General features: G+C 43.8%; 1 protein-coding gene across 3 annotated transcripts in view; it reads left to right on the top strand.

The window, feature by feature from the left end:
* ADARB2 (adenosine deaminase RNA specific B2 (inactive)) overlaps nucleotides 1-18,055 on the top strand; it is a 305,595-nt gene that overhangs the window by 260,400 nt on the left and 27,140 nt on the right. For all 3 annotated transcript variants that reach the window (XM_038130039.1, XM_038130040.1, XM_038130041.1), the window contains exons 5-6: nucleotides 1,033-1,201; nucleotides 8,086-8,237. In XM_038130039.1, coding sequence (XP_037985967.1) covers nucleotides 1,033-1,201; nucleotides 8,086-8,237 — 321 coding nt within the window. The remainder of the gene's footprint in view (nucleotides 1-1,032; nucleotides 1,202-8,085; nucleotides 8,238-18,055) is intronic.

The following is an 18,055-nucleotide window of genomic DNA, read 5'->3' as shown; positions in this document are numbered from 1 at the left end:
AGGCACAGCCACACCAACACCAGCACTCTGAGCTGCTGTGCTGTACTGTGCAGGTGTTTGCCCACACACAGCCATTGTGTCAAACACAGCCCTACACTCAGAGGCTACTTTGTCCCTTCTAGAGGAAGCACCTATCAGGCAAAAAACTTCTTTTTCCTAAGAGTTGCTCCCTTGTTCTTTAGTATTCAGAGAGATGAGTCCATAGAGGTGTTTCTCAAGAGATCATTTATTTTGGGCTCAGTTAATTCTAAATTCTACTTTGAAATTGTCCACAGGGCTGAATGAGCTATGTTTTGGAGTGAAACCGAGGTCCTCTTGAAGTCTCTAAGCATTTTGCAACTGTCTCCAAATAAATTAGGATTTATTCCTAGAAAGTGTCTATCTGGACCAAGTAAGGGACATCTTTCACTTGCCATCACCATTATGTAGAGAGGCAACAGGTGAACAAAGCTGGTCTCAGGGAGAAATGCTCCATCCCAGAGGCCACACTGAAAAGAGCACTGATGTAGCTGCTCTTGGAGAAGCTAAAAGGAAACTGGACTGAAAGTCAAATCTGTTAGGCTATTTTCTTCATCATTTTTAAAGAGCAGCCCCAGAAGCATTACTTTCATTTTTTTAGGGCTTAGAATGCAACAGCAATGAAACCTAACATTACAGGGAGTATGTGCTCCCACCAGAAAATGTCTTCAACAGCTCATAAAAACCTGGCCATTTATCAGCACTGCAGGAGATCTTTATTACCTCCCTACAGCATATGATCTGCTATGATGTAGTTATTGATTTAACAAGTAAACTTCATGGCGAGCTTTTATCTTGGAATTAGCAGCAAGACTGAAATATAGACCTTATTATTCTAATAACGCAGAGATGTGAAATTCCTACATATTCCAAAGGCCATATCATCACCTTGACAAGCATCCCATTAGGACTATCTGGCTGCCACATCGAAGCATGTGCTGTGAGGACTTTAACAATCATGGCATCATACTCACCCCCAGCAATTTCACAGCCCTTTTGTTTTTCTTCCTACAGGTTTGGACATCAGGCAAGCTCAGGTTATTGTGCTGTCATCGGGTACCAAATGTATAAATGGGGAGTACATAAATGACCAAGGGCTTGCGGTCAACGACTGCCATGCAGAAATTGTGGCAAGAAGGGCATTTGTTCACTTCCTCTACTCACAGCTGGAGCTACACTTAAGGTAACTGAATTCTTTTGATTTTTGGAAGCTGTTATATGGCCTTCAGTGGAACAGATCCATCCTCCAGACAACTGAACTATTTGTTTCTTTACATCATTTTTTCTGAGTGTTTAGGTGATGCAGGAACAATACACTGCACCAAAAAAAATTGAGACTTAGGTAGTCTAAAATGTTGGGTCATGAGCTGCTTCACTTCAGCTGATTCTCTTTCAGCAGCGATTAGATATGACTCATAAAGCTGGGCTTTATGAAGCTTGATGATTTTTGTACAAATCTTTACGTGCAGGCTTATTAGCATCATTCACTGACCAGGGACTTGAAGGGAGTCATTTTGCTTAATGCAGCCATTTTCCTGTCTTCCTTGCTGCTGCTGAAAGATCTCAAAGAAGTGATTTATTGATCATTAATGTCTTCATTGACTCACTACAGAACCAATGAGTGTTAACAGCACAGCAAACTTTGTGCCAAAGTGTAAGATGCTATCACTTACTCCTTCTTTATGATGTTTTAAAATGTTATAGCATGTGGAATCATTACAGTGCAATTATTGTCCTTGTCTTCAGCCAAATCCACCTTGTTACCATTTAAATGGCTAATGGGTGATACACTGCCTGAAGGATGGTAATAAGTGGGATACCTCACCTCAGAATGTTGTCTTTTCTCTGATCATGTCTATCAACAGTCTGGAAGAGGTTACAAAGTGCTTGGTTATAAGCTTTGCAGAGGACACCAAAATGTGGGAAGGACCAGTCACTATGCTTGAGGGCTGGTCTGGCATCCCAGCAGGCTGGAGGGCTGGACCAGCAGGAAGTTTGTCAGAAAACTTAGCAAGGACAAATGCAAAGTCCCACACCAAGGAGGAAAGAATTATCTTCCTCCTTTCTATCAAGAAGGAAAGAAATCCAGGCTGGGGAGCAGCTCTGCTGAACAGGGACAGAGCTTGTAGGCAGACAGGAAGCAGGACATTAGCTAGTGGTGTGCCTAACAGCAGGGAGGTCAGCAGGATCCTAGAAAGCATGAAGAGTCTGTCAAGGGATGTACGCATCCACCGCTAATCAGCACTCATTACAGCCCATCTACAATGCTCTGTGCAGTTTTGGGTGCCCCAAAGGAAAGACATCAATCATCTGACACAGATTCAGCAGAGGCTGCCCAGAGTCTCAGGGGCCAGAGCACTTGGGCTGCATGGAGCTGCTGACAGATGTGGACCTGGTGAGCCTGCAGGTGGGATGGCAGAGCCAGCAAAGCATGCCAGCAACACAGGGGAGCTGACATCTTCACCGAGGTGTGCAGAGGGAAGGTGGCAGACAAGAGGCACACACTGAAACAAGAGAAGCTCAGTCTGAGCATGAGGACTGATTTTCCCCATGGGGATAGGCTGGGAGTGGGACAGATCACTCAGGAGAGTTGTGCAGTCTCCTTCCTGTCTTGGACATTTTCAAAATCTGACTGCATAGAACCTTGAGCAATCTGTCAAACTACTTTGAGAAGGAGGTTGGGATAGAAATTTAAGGTCCCTTACCAGCCTGAATTATCCTATGATGTGAAAACTAAGCAGAAGTGAAGCTGAGGTGACATTTGTTATATGGAAGGAACCAAGAAATTAAGGAAAACAAACAAAAAACCTCTTTCTCTATAGGTCATTCTTCTGCCCTCCATTCTTCAGTGCATATTCGTGTGACTTTTTCTGAAGGCCATTAAAATCAGGGCAAAAAACTTCCTTTGACTTCAGAAGGTTCTGCATCAGGTCACAGACATGAGGGTTAATCTAAGCAGGATTGTGTGTTCTTGTAAGCACTTGTGATACTGTTGCACCCAGACAAAAATAACAGGAATAATGGCTATTTTAACTTCAGGCTGGAGGTAAAGACAACAGAGTATATTGAGTACATGGGTTTGGCTAACAAAGGGGGACAAGAGCATTGAAGGGTTTAATCAAAAACAATATTCTCTCCATTTCATTCTGAATTGCTTTCAAGTTTACATTAAATTATTATGTTTTCAGCAGTGTAGCAACCCTAGCACTTACTTTGTGCTATGGTCTCTTGGGAAACAAGTGCTAACAGTGTATCTTAAACTATTGTATTGATCCACCTCCCTAACATGTTCAGTCATATTATTACTTTATTTGGATCAATGTTAACAGCCTTTTGTTAAGAGAATCCTCAGTGAAGCACGAGCTCTGTTCACAGTAACTTCAAATCACTCTCAGTTCAGCCAAGACCAGGCAGCACCGCTTGCCTGACCAGCACACACCATAAAAATCTCAACCAAAATTGTCAAGGCTAAGCACTTTTGAATGACAGAGCTGGAGTTACTGTCAAATCAGATTCTGCTTCCTTAAAGTCCATGGAGAAGCAAAACTTTGTGTTATGATATATTCTTCAATTTTAATATTTGTTGGTACACAGTTTTCTGCCATCATCAGGAGCTTTGTCCTGTGGTTACAAAATGGGGGGGGGTGGGGGGTGTCAAAATTAAATTAAAAAATTAAAAATGCACTTTCTGCCCATTGAAATCATATTTACTCCTTTTTCTGTGGAAAAGAGATTTTTCACAGAGAAAACACACGATGCTGCCGCATAATATAAGGACAGAGTTTTTAGGATGAAAATGGTAACTCAGCTCCACTGGGCTACCTGTACACCATCTCCTCAGGCTTGGGGAAAACACAAAGCTGTTGTAATACATTTGCATTAACCTAGCCCAAATTAAACTCCTCTCCTAGGCCAGGAAACTATTGTACAAAGTAATAAATTAACTGAAACCAAAAAGATCGTTTTCTTTTGAGAGCATCATTCTTGACTCAAAGAACTTGAATTTTCCATCATTCACTATGGAACAGGCAAGTTTGTTCTGTGGGTAGTATTTCCTATTTTCCACATGCCTTCCTCCCACCACTACCTGCAGAGAGTGGTCTCTGCAGCTGGATTTCAAACGTCAGGAACTTCCAGTGCAATAAATATTTTTCAGTGTGATGCTGTCTTTGAAAAGGAACCTCTTTTCCAGAATTTACAAATACTACCATTGATCTCAGTGAAAGCAAAACACATACTTGGCTGAGTGTAGCATGAAGGCTTCTAAGAGCAAGGGCAAGCAGGTTGGAGAAAGCAACGGCCAGGATATAAAATTCATGGCCAGGAGACAGGAATTCACTGAATTTAATTTACTTCTTGGCAGTCAAGTGTTGCCCAGATCCCCAAGGCTCCTTTGATCACCCGTGGAGAGAGATGGGCATCTCTGAGGTGGAGCTCAGCAGACCTGTCTAGGTATCTGTTGGGGGTGAGATGAACTGCCATGTACTGGGGCAATTTATTTTCCATTTCTCTAGAAAGAGAATACGGCAACTTCTTCACATATTTAAGCTGCAGGGCAATTCCATCCACAAACCAAATTTGCAGCAATATGCAAATTACTTCTTTTCCCCTTCTCTTCTTATTGCTAAATGTTAGAGATGCGACTTTCCTGACTTTTCTTGGAAAAGAGTTCCAGAAATGGAACTTTATCCTCTCTAAGAAGCAAGAGTGACAAATACTTCAAAAGGAAACTTTCTTTCAACAACTCATTGTCTAGAGCTTGAGTTAAATAAAAGCTAAAAGCACAACTAAAACCTGTCAGCTTCTAACCAGTGTTATTAAAACCCTTAGCCCTCCCAGATTTCATTTTTATGACAACCATAATCCTCCAGTTCTCCAGACTTTCACGAAAAAGATGAGAAGTAAGACCAAAATTTTCTGATGTACAAAAGAAGGACAAGAAAGACCTTTTGAAAAGCTTTTTCTCAGAATCACCATCAAAAAGCACACAAATTCGATAGTCTGATTCTCTTGCAATGCTGATAGGAAAATCATTTTCAGTGGTATTATTTATATCACCTGGCCAATACCGAAGAAAAGAAAATACAACTCTTCTTTTTTAAAGAAAAACAAAATTAATAGAGTATCCTTAAAATGAATCAACACCATAGTAGGCTTGATGCTGTAGTGCATCCTTCAGGTGCCAGGTAGATGATTTTACCAGAAGGTAACCTCTTTCAGCAAGTCAGATGAAAACCACTATTTATTCTATACACAAAAAGCAAGAAATAGTCTTAATCCAGTCCAGTTAAGTTACTTTTTTGAAGAAAATCAGCTGCTTGTTACACATCTACTAAGCCTGCTGGTAGTTTCTCTAGGGTGCTCTTTTGTAGTATGTAGTACTAGAAACTTCCTGTAAATACATTTACGTGCTAAAATGTGCTCCTCTGCTTGTCAGACTTTGTTTCACTAAAATACTTCGTATATATTAAACCATAAGCACATGCTAAAGTATCTTCTTCAAGACAGCTCAAAACATGGGCATGTGTTATGCTGAATAATGAACTGAAGCAAAAGATTAGAATTTAGCACGTTCTTAAATGTTCCTCTTGAATGAGCTTCAAATCCTAACTCCCACAGAAATTTACAGGCAAAGCTTAGGGATGAATTCTGCTCTTTTAGCCACTGCCACTGCACAAATGACACTTTAATGCCACCCCCTCAATGAATGGGACCTGCAGGTTCACTGTGGGCTCCTCTCTCCATTGCTTTGTGCAGGTTGAGTATGGCTGTGCAAAGGACATTGTAAAGAACAGCTGCTGCAAAGTCATCTTCCCTCTCACAGTTCACCTGTCCCAGAGACAAGGCACGAGGTACTGGTGCTGGAGTAGAGGTGACTTTGCAGAAGTGCATCTCGTGCTTTACCTGGACAATTTTTACCTGATCCCTGGGTCCCCCCTGCGTTTTGAAATACACCAAACATCCCATGCACAATAATCTTTATTAAGCCATAGCAGATGATGTTGCAACCCAAACTTTTTTCCAACAATACTCACTGAGTTTTGTTATGAAGCCTATTCAGCCACAATGCAGGAATGAAGCTCATGTTTGAGTTCAGCTCCTAAAAAACCACCCCAAAGGCAGGTCAGGACCCTATGTGATATGAAGAACCTCAGCCTGCTGGAGGAGAGAATCAAGCTGCCTTGCCCTCCAGCCCTGCCAACTATTTTTAGAGCAGCTGTCTATCATCCAACCTGGCAGCCACACTGGCCACAGACCCTTGTTGGTGCTCGTGAAGAGGTAAGAGAGCAAGGTTAATCAGTGAAAAACAATGAACAGTGAAAACAGGATGGAAGCTGAACTTCTGAAATCCAGCCCAGAGCATGACAGCTCCAACCCTACATAGCAACTGTCTCCAAGTACTGTAAGCTGCCCTCCCCACCCCACCCCCCCCTCCCCCCACTCTGGTGAGATTTAATGTAATAATAGCAAGCATTTGGACTGCACAGCTTTGTATTCTCCCAGCTGATTTTGCAGTGAATTATTTAAAACTACCTGCAATTGCTCTAAAGTCCAAGCAGCAGGACTTACAGAGATTTTATTATTTCAGAGGCTTGTATCAGGGCGATAATATAATTAGTGCAGTTGGGAAGTTCCACCACAGCCAGCAGAAAATGAAGGAGCAGCATGTGGCAGCCCCAGCTCGGCAGCCGGTGTGACTCCCTGTCCCTGACAGGCGAGCTAATGTGCCTGTAAATTCCTCCTGACAGCAAACGCATCCTGGCATCAAGAAATGACAAAACACCCAAACCATGGAAGAGTGACAGCCAAACAGCTTCAATAGCACAGAGGCTGCACTGGGAGAAAACAGGCAGAGGCAGCTTGGATGAAAGCCAAGGACTCGCTCAAAGGCTGAGTAAAAAGCACCCCTGTTTGTACTATCAGGAGGCAGAGAGACAGGCAGAAATCGCCTTGGTTAATGGGCTGTCCTGTAGTGAATTAAATGGGTGGGATTCTGCCTTATTAACAGCATGCTAGGAAAATCATTATCTGCAGGTGCTGTTCTGTTCAGAGATACTCCTCCAAAAAGACCCGTGAGTTTTTGAGGGAAGGACCAGGCCATCAGAGGGAGTCTCATCATAATTTCACCAATCGCATTTTCACCTTCAAAATTGTAATTGTGATCATCAGCCAAACACACGTTAGAGGCAGCTGTCTGTCAGAGAAATCACCCATATCTTCCCAATGTAACTCATGGGAGGAGCTGCACAGCAGCAGAGCCTTAATGCTGTGCTGTTGCTGCAAACGGCAGCACTGGGAGGGTTTGGCCTCCCGGGCAGCTGTTGCTGATGGAATATGTGCACTGCATCCCCATCTAGCTGCTGAGCCACTGCAAAGATAAAAACTTCATCTCAATAAGGACTTTTTCAACTCAGCTGAGAAAATCCCACACAAGTTTTGTCCACCCTTCTTAAGATGGCTTCTGATTTCCAAAAAGGCCGAGCGACCAAGAGGACCCTGCTGGCCTAGGTGGAGCACTTGTAGGTGGCTCTGGTTGAATGGGGGAGAGGAGCAACACCTGGGGAGCAGCGGGGGCTGGCAGTGGTCATAAAATTTGGGTGCTTTGTTAGAGTCTCTTTTCAGTGGAGCATATGAACACACATCTCAGCTGTGGTGATTGATGTTAATGGGATTCAAATATGTGCCTAGGCATTGTGATCAGCAGAGCTGATGTGTTCACATGAGAGCCCAAGAGAACTCATTTTTTCATGCACCAGAACCACTTTAAAATCAGTGTGTTTATGCACCATGCATGTAAGGAAGGAGAGTTACCCTTCAAAAATCCACATTAGAACATATCTTAGGTAAGCAAGCCAAAGCCCTTTGGCAGTTCTGACCTCCTTCACACATTTCTTCACCCGGAGAAGCTCATTGTTTTTCTTTTGCTGTCACTAGGCAAAATATATGATGCCGGGTGCTAATAAAAACAAACAAACAAGCAGAGGGAGAAAAGGGGAGAGAGAGAGCACAGAAATGTTTCTGATTTGGCATGTAACAAATGACCTGGAACCTCTTTTGTGATCATAGCAAACGGCGAGAAGACTGGGAGCGATCAATCTTCGTGCGATTAAAAGAAGGAGGCTACAGGCTGCGGGAGAACATCCTGTTCCATCTGTATGTGAGCACCTCACCCTGCGGAGACGCGCGCCTTAACTCCCCCTACGAAATCACAACCGACTGTAAGAGAAAAATCTTCCTTCTCCTTTTCCTCCTTTCTGTGCCTTTTGTCTCATTTTTTTTTTTTTTGGTTGTTTTTTCTTTTTCAAGATCCTTTTTGCTCTCTTTCTTTGCTGGTAGAAAGTATTTTACTTGAGAGCAAAAACACTACAGGCTTTAGAGAGTGTCTGTCTGTCTGTCTGTGCAACTGGTGCTGGGTTCTGTGTTCTGGGGGAAGGTGTGCAGGGAAAATCAGAGGTGGGCAAGGCAGCTCTGCACACCTGGGGCTCTGTGGCTCTGCTGGGGAATACATCCCTGCATTTCCTGCTTGATACATACAACCCTAAAAGTAAATAACTGTTTTGGAAAGCATCCCCATGATCAAAAAGATCCTTGAAGCCACAGCCACAGGCTGGACCAGAGGATCAGGGCTCTAACTGGAGTTGCATAGACTCTTCTCAGGGTTCACAGAGTATGTATGGGTTGAAGAGTTGCATTTTCACAGGCTGCAACAGCTGGAGTCTGAAGTAGAGCACTGATATGATATGATGTTATAAATGATACAGCACATCTCTTGTGTTGATTGTTCATCAGACTCTCTCCAAATATCACCTGCACTTGCAGTAAATAATGGCAAGACCCTTATGGAAGGGATCCTTCTGAAGCCACACTGCCTATGTCAAATATACTGCATGGTCACTGCATAGCAGGTGGGTTTGTTGGAGTCCACCAGCTCAGCCTTAGAATCCCTGGGACCATACCTATGGCATTCAAGCAAACACATGATTTTCCAGGGCTTTCTTCTCTAGAGGTGATCCTGAAAATTAGATGAACAAAGCAGGTCTTGAGCCAGTGTGTGCCACCAACAGACCTGCAGAACTCCTTGTCCATGATGACAAATCCCATCTCCACCATGACCCAGCACTCTCACCTCATCAGTCCCCAGACATGCCTGTCCCTGTCCTTGCCCTGCCATGGCAGAGGCACATCCTTGTTGCTTTCTCCTTGCACCAGCTTTGTCCCTGCCTAGCCACATGGAATGCCCCCAGCAAGGGACATGGGAACCAAGAGGTCTGTGGCTTGTTATCACATGCCTGTCACCCCATGATCCAATGCACAAGGCACTGTCTTATCTCTGCCCCTGCTACTGCTCCTCACATGTGAGTTTACAGTGCTGCAAAGCCCATAGTGCTGGCTGCCAAATGTACACATCATGAGAAATGGTCCTTGCCTTGACTACCTTGGATGTGAGGCAGGCAAGACAAAAGAATGGATGGAGGAGGAAGCATAGACACAGGAACGTAAAATTAATCACCCAAGGTCACACAACGACCTCACTTCCTCACAGGCAAATCCATCAGACAGTAGTTTCACTCTTTTGTGATTTGTTATTTGTATAAGTTATTTATTAATGATTAGGTATTATTCTGCCCAGACTAGATTTTTTTTTCACATGTGAAGCAGCAGCTTGATGGGGCAAGAAGCAGAATGCACCTATTCAGCAAGGAAATATGGTCCTTGCCCGACATGATTTCTGCATCGTGTCAGCAGAGTTTCTAAAATGAACAAAAGCAAGTAAATGCTTAAAACTCAAAATCAAATCAACAACTTCCTGATGAGTTAACAAACTGAAAAGATATAGCACCATCTTAAATCCAAATTAAAAATAAAAAGGGAGTGCTTATGAATATCAGAAAACAAAAGTGATCTTTGGCCTCCCACTGAATAGGTGTATCAAGAGATATCTAAAAAGGCTTTATGTTTGGTTAAAAGCACTCTTGTTTTCCAAAAGGCAGGTTTCTTGGGGCCCCCCTTAGCTGACATCACAATTGGAAGCACCAAAATCTGTAATTATTTTTAAAATGTGGCCCACAGTCAAGAGCAACCAGAGGCTGTCCAGGCTGGATCCTGCTCTTCTTGGCATGAGGAAGTCAGTGCTTTGGGCAGCTGACAGCCCATGCTGCCTGATTATATGCACCTGAACCCAGCCCTGGAGGTGAACCCTGCTTGGCTCGTGGATTTCTTCACAGGCCAGATAAATCTCCCAGCTAATGAGGGAATGCTTCTGTAGATAACAAGATACACAAGGAGTTGTGCTTAAAAATATATAATCACACAGTACCTGACACAGACAGTAAACTTGTAGATAATCATGAAAATAATTTTCCTGTTGGCTATTACACCAATTATTCTCCCAAGCAGAAGCTGAGGCAGAAAGGTCTGTGTGGCTTAGCCAAGGTTACACAGTGATTCAGTAGCAGAACCTGAAGAGATGCTACACCTGGCTTGTAATTCACTCTTATAAACAGATCCCTCTACCTTTGTCCTGTGCTCTTAAAATAATTTAGCACTGTGGAGAAAGCCATGTTGCCAAAAGCTGTCCTTCAGAGAGATAAGCATTTCCTCTCAGCTCACATTATCCCAGAGACATCTGGGAAGATAAGTATTTTATAATGTTTATTATTCAGATCTTCTCTTTCCTCTTTTTTTTTTTCCTAAAGAAATAACCTTTCTTTCATCCTGTAATGACAAGAAACTCCAGATGAATGTTGTTTAATTTCTTAAACAACAAAGAGACCTCTCCTAGAGCTAGCACAAGCCATCAAACATTACTGATTATTCTCTAAAGATGCATTAACATTTAAAAACGTTGTCTCACCATGTGGTTCCTGGTTTTGAGAAGGAATATGATAAGCCTTTATCAATATAGGGAGTGAGTAAAATTCGCTTCTCAAATCTCCTTCCAAAAATTTCCTATTATCCACCGTGTCTTTCCAGCACCCTCAGGGAGGCCTCACATTTCCTTCTTATGAGCTTTGTTCTGGTAAGGGAGGACGTAAGCTGGCATGCTTTTGAAACCCACTTTACTTCTTACTGGATAGAGCAGAGTACCAAGTTTGTGGCATGTGTAAAAGTCTAACAGCTGCAATGCAGAGGAGAAGTCCAGGCAGCCCACACCCTGCCAGCTCCATGCAGGAAAGCAAGAGATTAGGGACAAGGAGATAAAGTCATACTTTAATTTGAAGAAATGGCCTTCTTGAATCAGAGGTAAGCTGACTTGTTGGTTGATAACATCCATAGGCAGCTCTAAACGAGAGACTAAATCAGTTGGACCAGGCTGCTTTGAGCAGGGAGGGGGTTTCTAACCCCTTTTTGGTGCCTGTAGGTCAGGAGGTTGGATGAGCTTACAGGAAATGAAGTCAGAGCTTTGGAAGAAGGTACAGTCTGAGAGAGCAGGGGAAGAGGCTGAGGGGAGAGAGGCCAGAGCAGCTGAGAGCAGGAGAGGAGACCAGCCACGGTCAGTGGTGTTGCAGGAATATGAGACTGGGAAATGCCACAGGGGTTTCAGATGCTTTTTATGGGTTTGTCCTGGCTCATTCTCTCCAGTCTCCTTCCCAAGACCCTTTCCATCATTTTCCAAGGTCAGCCTCAAGGTTGTAGCACAGCTATATGACAAAAAGGCAGCTTGTTCCTGGTGTCCTCACAACTGTTATTGCTCCTTCACAGATGCAGCTTCTTCCCCTCCTTCAGTTCAGTGCTGCAGGTCAGGGAGCCTGGGACATCTCCCTTCCTGGTGCCTTCTCCCTTCATGTACATCTGAGCCAGGTGTGCCTGGATTTCTGAGCTCTCCCAAGGGCAGTACCACAGCATCGAGTCACCATGGGTTTCCTGAGGGGCCCAAGGGGGCTGCTGTTTCCCATTATGGCACACACACTCCTGCTCATGAGGTGGAGCCCTGGGGGCAGCTCACCCTGTAGTATTTGTTGCATATTTTGCACTTTCTCCTAAATATAGGGCAAACCACAGAATAATCAAGCCCTTGATTTGTTACAGCACCATCCTAACTAATTTAGTGCTTCTTGACTCATTGGCTTTTTTTTTGCTTCTTTTTTTTTTTTAAGTCTCTTGAAAAGCAAAATGAATTGCTTGAAAATTTGAGCTAAAAAATCCTCTACTACCCCACTCCTCCTTCCCTGGCAGTATTTTACCTCATTGTCCATCTTTTTTCTAGAGATGTGCTCTCTCTTTTTCACTACATGGATCACCAAAGAGACAAACAGAATCTGCCCCAGGGCTTGTCTCAGTTCTTCTCCCCTGGGCTGCTTTTCTATCTCTTGCTAACATGCTGTATTGCCTTGTGCCATTGACTCCCTGATAGCCCAGCTCCTGTTTTATCCCACACTTCCTTTAGGTCTGAAACACACCATTGCATCTGCTCCACATGGGGTTTTTCTCCTGCTTGTCTATTAACCTACAGCTGTGCTGAAGCTCTCATGCACACACATTTGACAGAACTCTCATCTAAGCAGGACCCGCTTGCAGCCACGTGAGCCACATCATTGCCTTGGTAGGTGATGTGATGAGGAGAAGATGTGCACTGCAGTTTTCAGAGAGTTGGGGAACTGAAGAGTACCCAGGAAGACACATTTGTGCCCTCAACTTCAAGTGTGCTTTCACGGGGCAGACCTGTGCTTTCCCTGCTTGTGATTCTGGCTGCTGGATTTTACATTCCATTCTCAAAAGAAAAATACTCTGTTCAGCCCCAAATCCAGGGCTGCTGCGAAGGGGTGCCCTGCTCACACCAGTAACTCAGCATTTTGAGTTCAGTTGGGGCTTACCCAGGTTTTGTCATCCCAAAACCAGATCCCTGAAAGCCATATCCTGAGCAGACTGGCTGGAGAAGGCCAGATTCACACAGAGACCCTCTAAGGAGTCTGATGATCTCCTAAAACTGTCATGAGAGCCTCAGACCCAAAAGTCGATATTCAGCGTCCTTCAGGGAGTTAACGGGATGGAAATACAATGAGGATGCTTATGGCAGTAACTGGGCTAAAACCACTCCCCAAAGCATTGGGTTTGGTGAACATTTCTGGATGTGCATGGGGAAGAAATCTCTGCCTTCCTTTTGCCAATCCCATGTTTGGTTAAATGAACAAATTCTGTTCTTGTAAATAGATGGTAAAGGGGGAAGCACTTCAAGAAGAACCACCTAAGTAACTCGGTGATCTGAAAAGAAATTAGACATCTGGAACTACAAGAAAATTCAGGTTCTAACAAAGTGATAAACTTTCCCATTACAAAAACTGAGGATAACCATAGGTCACTCCTTGGACTTGGGCACTATTTTTTGTTTCCATTACACAAGTGCTCCCAGGTATTGCATCTCTCTGTCATGGCTGCTGGCCTGGTGCAGCTTGGGAAACCATCTTGGAAATTCCTAGCTATTTGGTGCATGGAGCAGCTTCCTCCTAGGCTGTAAAGTTGATTTTATGCTGATGAATGGCCCATCTGTGGAACTGGGATGAAGGTGCATTATTTTCCTATTTTTCATATGACTGAGCAGAACACTACCTTGGGGGATCTCAGAAAAAAATTATCATAGAGAACCATGCCCAGAAGTAACAGGAAACTAAAAAAATGCACACACCACTGTAGGCTGTAGTGCTGAATACTGCCTCAGGAGAAATAATCCTAGCATTGGATGAATTATTGTGGTCAGCCAAGATTGCTGTGTCATATAAAGGATGCTGCAGAAATTGCAGATACAGCAAGAGGCTCTTGCATTACTTCACAGGTTAGGGAATTAAAATTAAAGAAGGTGGCAGGAAATTGTCCTTTCACTTCATTAAGACTGGACTGGGTCTTATCCAAGAGGTTTGGGTTCAGGTGTGAGCACAGCACCCTTTGTCAGGCTCCTTTGAGGTCACGTTCCATGGAAGCAATGGCCCCTCCTGCTTGTGCCACTGACCCAGCCTCATTTACCAAAGTAAACTGAGGAAATGCTGCAACTTTCTACAGTTGACTAGAGGCTGGGCTGCTAAGGAGCTTGTGTCCCTGCTCAGGACTGTTAGCAGACACTAGGTTTATATGTAATTGCCTGTTTTTTAACTTGATCTGCCCAGGCTGCTGAAATGCTGTTTCAGTGTGACTGCTTTCACTCAGTTAGCTTGGTAGGGAAAGCATGGCCACAGGACAGCTCCCCCTGGTTAATTCTCACCTTCACTGACACACCTCACCCATGGCTGGAGCAGAGGGGGAGGGTGCTCCTGGTCTGGATGGGCACAGATGACAGCAGAGCCCAGCCCAGCTGTGGTGGTCCCGTGTCCCCACAAGTACTGCAGGTCTGAGCAGTGCTCTGATTTAGCTCAGGGCTTTTCAGGGGTGGAAGTGGTGCTGCATCTAGTTCAAAGATTTCTTTCCAGCATCTAAAATAAATCCATGCTGGCACTGTGGGGGAGCTTTCTTCTTCTGGGGAAGGTGGGCAAAGGGATTTCAGGAGAAGAAAGTGTGGCTGAGAGGAATCAGTGGGACCCTGGGACAGGATGGGAAAGTTTGAGGGAGAGTGGGTCTGTGATGTTCAGCTGTGAGGGGGAAGTGGGCGAGAGACAGCAACATAAAGCCTGTGAGGGGTGGAGAAACTCTCAGGATGAGTGAAGCCCCTCTGCTTCTTCCAAAGCTCAACACCCACACAGGACCTGCAGGCACTGGCTGGAGCCATCTCCAGTGCTGCAAGAAGCTTTTCCTCCCCCTGCCTGTCCTACTCAGTCTCTGCTCATCCAAGGCTACAGGGGAGGAAAAGAATGGAAAAGGGGGGAAAGACTCCTGTCAAGGGTACCAGAAAGGAGACAGTGACTGGCCCAAGCCCTTTGGTGTGAATGCTGAGCCCTTCTGAAGTCACCTGAGGAAAAAGCTGCAGCGGCAGCAGCAGCTGTTGCATCTTGGTGCTCAGATGTACCCGTTGCTCAGGCAGAGCAGCGGTGCCAGAGGGTCTGCAAATACATGGTTCACATGTTCTGGGAATCCCATCACTTGTGGTAACCCAAAGCTGAGGTCTGATGCCTTACATGACCTGTCATGCCAAACCTTTTGCCAATCCTAAAGGTCAGTCCTGGCCCCTAAACCTGCCAGAGAAACTAGTGGTGTCCAGGCTTAGGAGAGCTGTGAAAGCACCCATGGTTTTATTGTTGGTATTATCATGCTGGAGCACAGAATGCACCTTGGAAAGAGGCTCTCATTTCACTGCATTGAAGTTCTGAAGCTTTCAGTACAATTAATCAACCTGTACAAGTTTGCTGTTGCTTTTTATTCCATTATTAATCTCCACCAGGCTGGGTAGTTAGGTTCTTAGTGGAGTTTTGCTAAAGCTGACTGGTGAATAACAGCTTCCCTTCATGGAGAGATTTTAGGTCTCAAAGAACTGACTGGCTGGGAAAAAAATCAAAACCTTTCAGGCAAAACTTAAAAGAAAATAATTGTGTGAAACTGGGATCGCATCTTATATTTTTCATATCTCCTGGTCATCTGTAACAAGGGGTAGGAAAACCCTATTTTATTTCCTCCCATGCCCAGTTCAGGGTAGGCTTTTTCATTCAAGGCCACTTAGAATCAAATAAAAACTTGAATCTGCATCTCTCAAGTCCTGGATCAGTGAATTCCCTCTCAGCTGAGCTATACAGCTCCCTTTTTTAACTCCCTGTTTTAAAACTTTGTCAGAACTGACACATCATGAGAAAACTCTTTGCCTTTGACAATGCATTGAAAATGTCCCAATTCCTTCCCCTTGTGATATTCTTGGCTGCTTTTGCTTATTTGAGTTTTGTTGTTTCAGGGGGAGTTTAAAGTAGAAAATAAGATTTTTAGAAGTATGTGTCAGTGCAGCGTGTGTCTATCCAGGAAAAGAGAAAGAATATGCTGAAAACGATGGATTGCTCAGAGCCAGCATTGGCCACAGCTTTGAAAAGCTTTCATGTAAAGCAAAATGTGTTTGTTAAGATTCAGGAAAACAGGTTTCCAGCTATAATCAGATTCTAATTTTAACAGAATGCTTGAATCGCCAAAGGGCATTGCACTGTATTTATTGATTCTGCTTTGTTATGCATTTTGCTGCTTTGTAAAACACTGCATTTGGATGCAATGTTCAGATGTGATAAAAAGGCTACATTAATCAGCAAAAGACCATGCCTGAGAAGTTTTCAGAACAGCAGTAGAAAATTCCACCAAGAAAAGCTCCTTGTGCCCAGATTTGTCCAAGGAATGGTGGTGTCTCCAGAGCCCTCTGCAGCAGGGAAAAGAGACCACATGCTCCTGGACATTCCCCCATTCCCCCCCAACATCCCATAGCCTACAACAGAAATGCACCTAAGTAAGGCACAGATATTTTGGGTGGAAAATATCAAGCCATAGTTGGGAAAAAATTCTGTGGGTGAAAACTACACCCACTCAGGTCTAATTTAGTCTAATTTGCCCTTCCAATGAGTGGGAATTACAGATAAAACTCATAAGCTGAGTTTTAGAAAGCTTATCAGACAGCTCCACATGCAGTTAAGATCTTTGTGGGACTTCTGGAAGTCCTTAGACTTCTGGGAGTTTCTCAGAGTCAGGAGAGAAATCTGAAGACATCTGTGTGAGTAGCAAACAATTTAATTCTTACCATGATCCTGCAAGCTGCCTTCTCTAGCTAGTCTGGGGCAACTCACCTCACTCTGGTAATTTCTATTTCTATTCATGTAAAATAGGAATAAAAGGGATCCAGCAATCACAGCTCTGAGAAAGGGTGGTTAGTGCTGAGAGTAGAATACTAAAATGGAAAGCATTCTATGCACTACTGTAAAATTTTTCAGAGTAATTTAACAACTTTAATCCACAGACTTTTAAGGTCAACACGAACCACTTTCTGATGATCAAGATTTAATTTCTTCAACCAAAGACCACAGAGCTCCAGAAGCTGAATTAGAATATATCTGGTGGTGCATCAGGAGCCACAGCCTCTCTAGAATCATACCAACCACAGTGTGGCTGAAAATCTGTCACCATTATTGACAGATTGCTCTTGTTCCTGTCACATGGGGTTCGTTTTCTGTTTTCATATTCTGCTGACTTCTCCCACAACATTTTCCTTAAATCATCCTTGAAGATTTCTATTTCCCAACTGCAACAGAATCCCAAAGCCATATGAATAACAGCATGTTTTGTTGATAAAAGAAAGAGGGTTATGAATAACACATTCTCTTTATGTTTGTGTAAACTTCTTGATTAAAACATGGCAGGAGAGAGAATTGTCACCAAACAGGCAATTCCAGTGATGTTGATATATTTTTCACATAAAGTATATTTAAAAGATAAAGCCTAGCTTTAAGAAAAAACATTTCTCATTAACAAAAAAGTGAAACATACAATGATGCACAGCTTAGGACAAGGGTAATAGCTGCGTCCCCCTGATCTCACTCTCCACTGGCTTTGATCAGCATCTCTGCCCACTGTCCAAGATGAGCTGTGCCTGGCTGGAGACCAGCTAGTGGCCCTCTCTGCCTGGTGGCTAGCTTGATGGAGGCTTCAGAGGCAGAAGTCCTCCTCAGAGAGTTCACAGATCTCTCTCTCCTCTCTCCTCAGAGAGTTCTCAGCCCTTTGCCAGCTCTCCAGACTTTGCTCTGTGGGAGCAGCTGCACTTTCAAAGCCGCGGTGGGACATGTCTGATTTTAGACAAGAGGAGCAATTAGTAATTAAAAATAATAATCTTGAAGTGTTTGAGTTGTATTTTCCTTGATTGCCACATGCACAGAATCTTAATCCCTCTGATAAATCTTGTCCTTTTGGCTTCAACATACTAATGTTTTCCTACTCCAGAGCAGGTTGGAGTCCACAGCCTGGGTTTGTAGGTGGCACAAAGAATTTCCCTGACACCTGACCCAGTACTGCTCGTTGCTCCTTGCCTGGAACAGTCATTTATAACTCTCAGAGGAAGCTGTGCTTGACTTTGCTGCCAGCAAATTGTTTTAAAGTGAATTTTAACTAGTTACTCACATTTTGATCCCAGGCATTCCTTGAAGACAGACATTAGAGA

Source organism: Motacilla alba, chromosome 2 (genome assembly GCF_015832195.1).
Source record: "Motacilla alba alba isolate MOTALB_02 chromosome 2, Motacilla_alba_V1.0_pri, whole genome shotgun sequence".
Taxonomy (NCBI): Eukaryota; Metazoa; Chordata; class Aves; order Passeriformes; family Motacillidae; genus Motacilla; species Motacilla alba.
The sequence above is the reverse complement of the archived record's forward strand: the minus strand, read 5'-3'. Positions and strand labels throughout refer to the sequence as shown.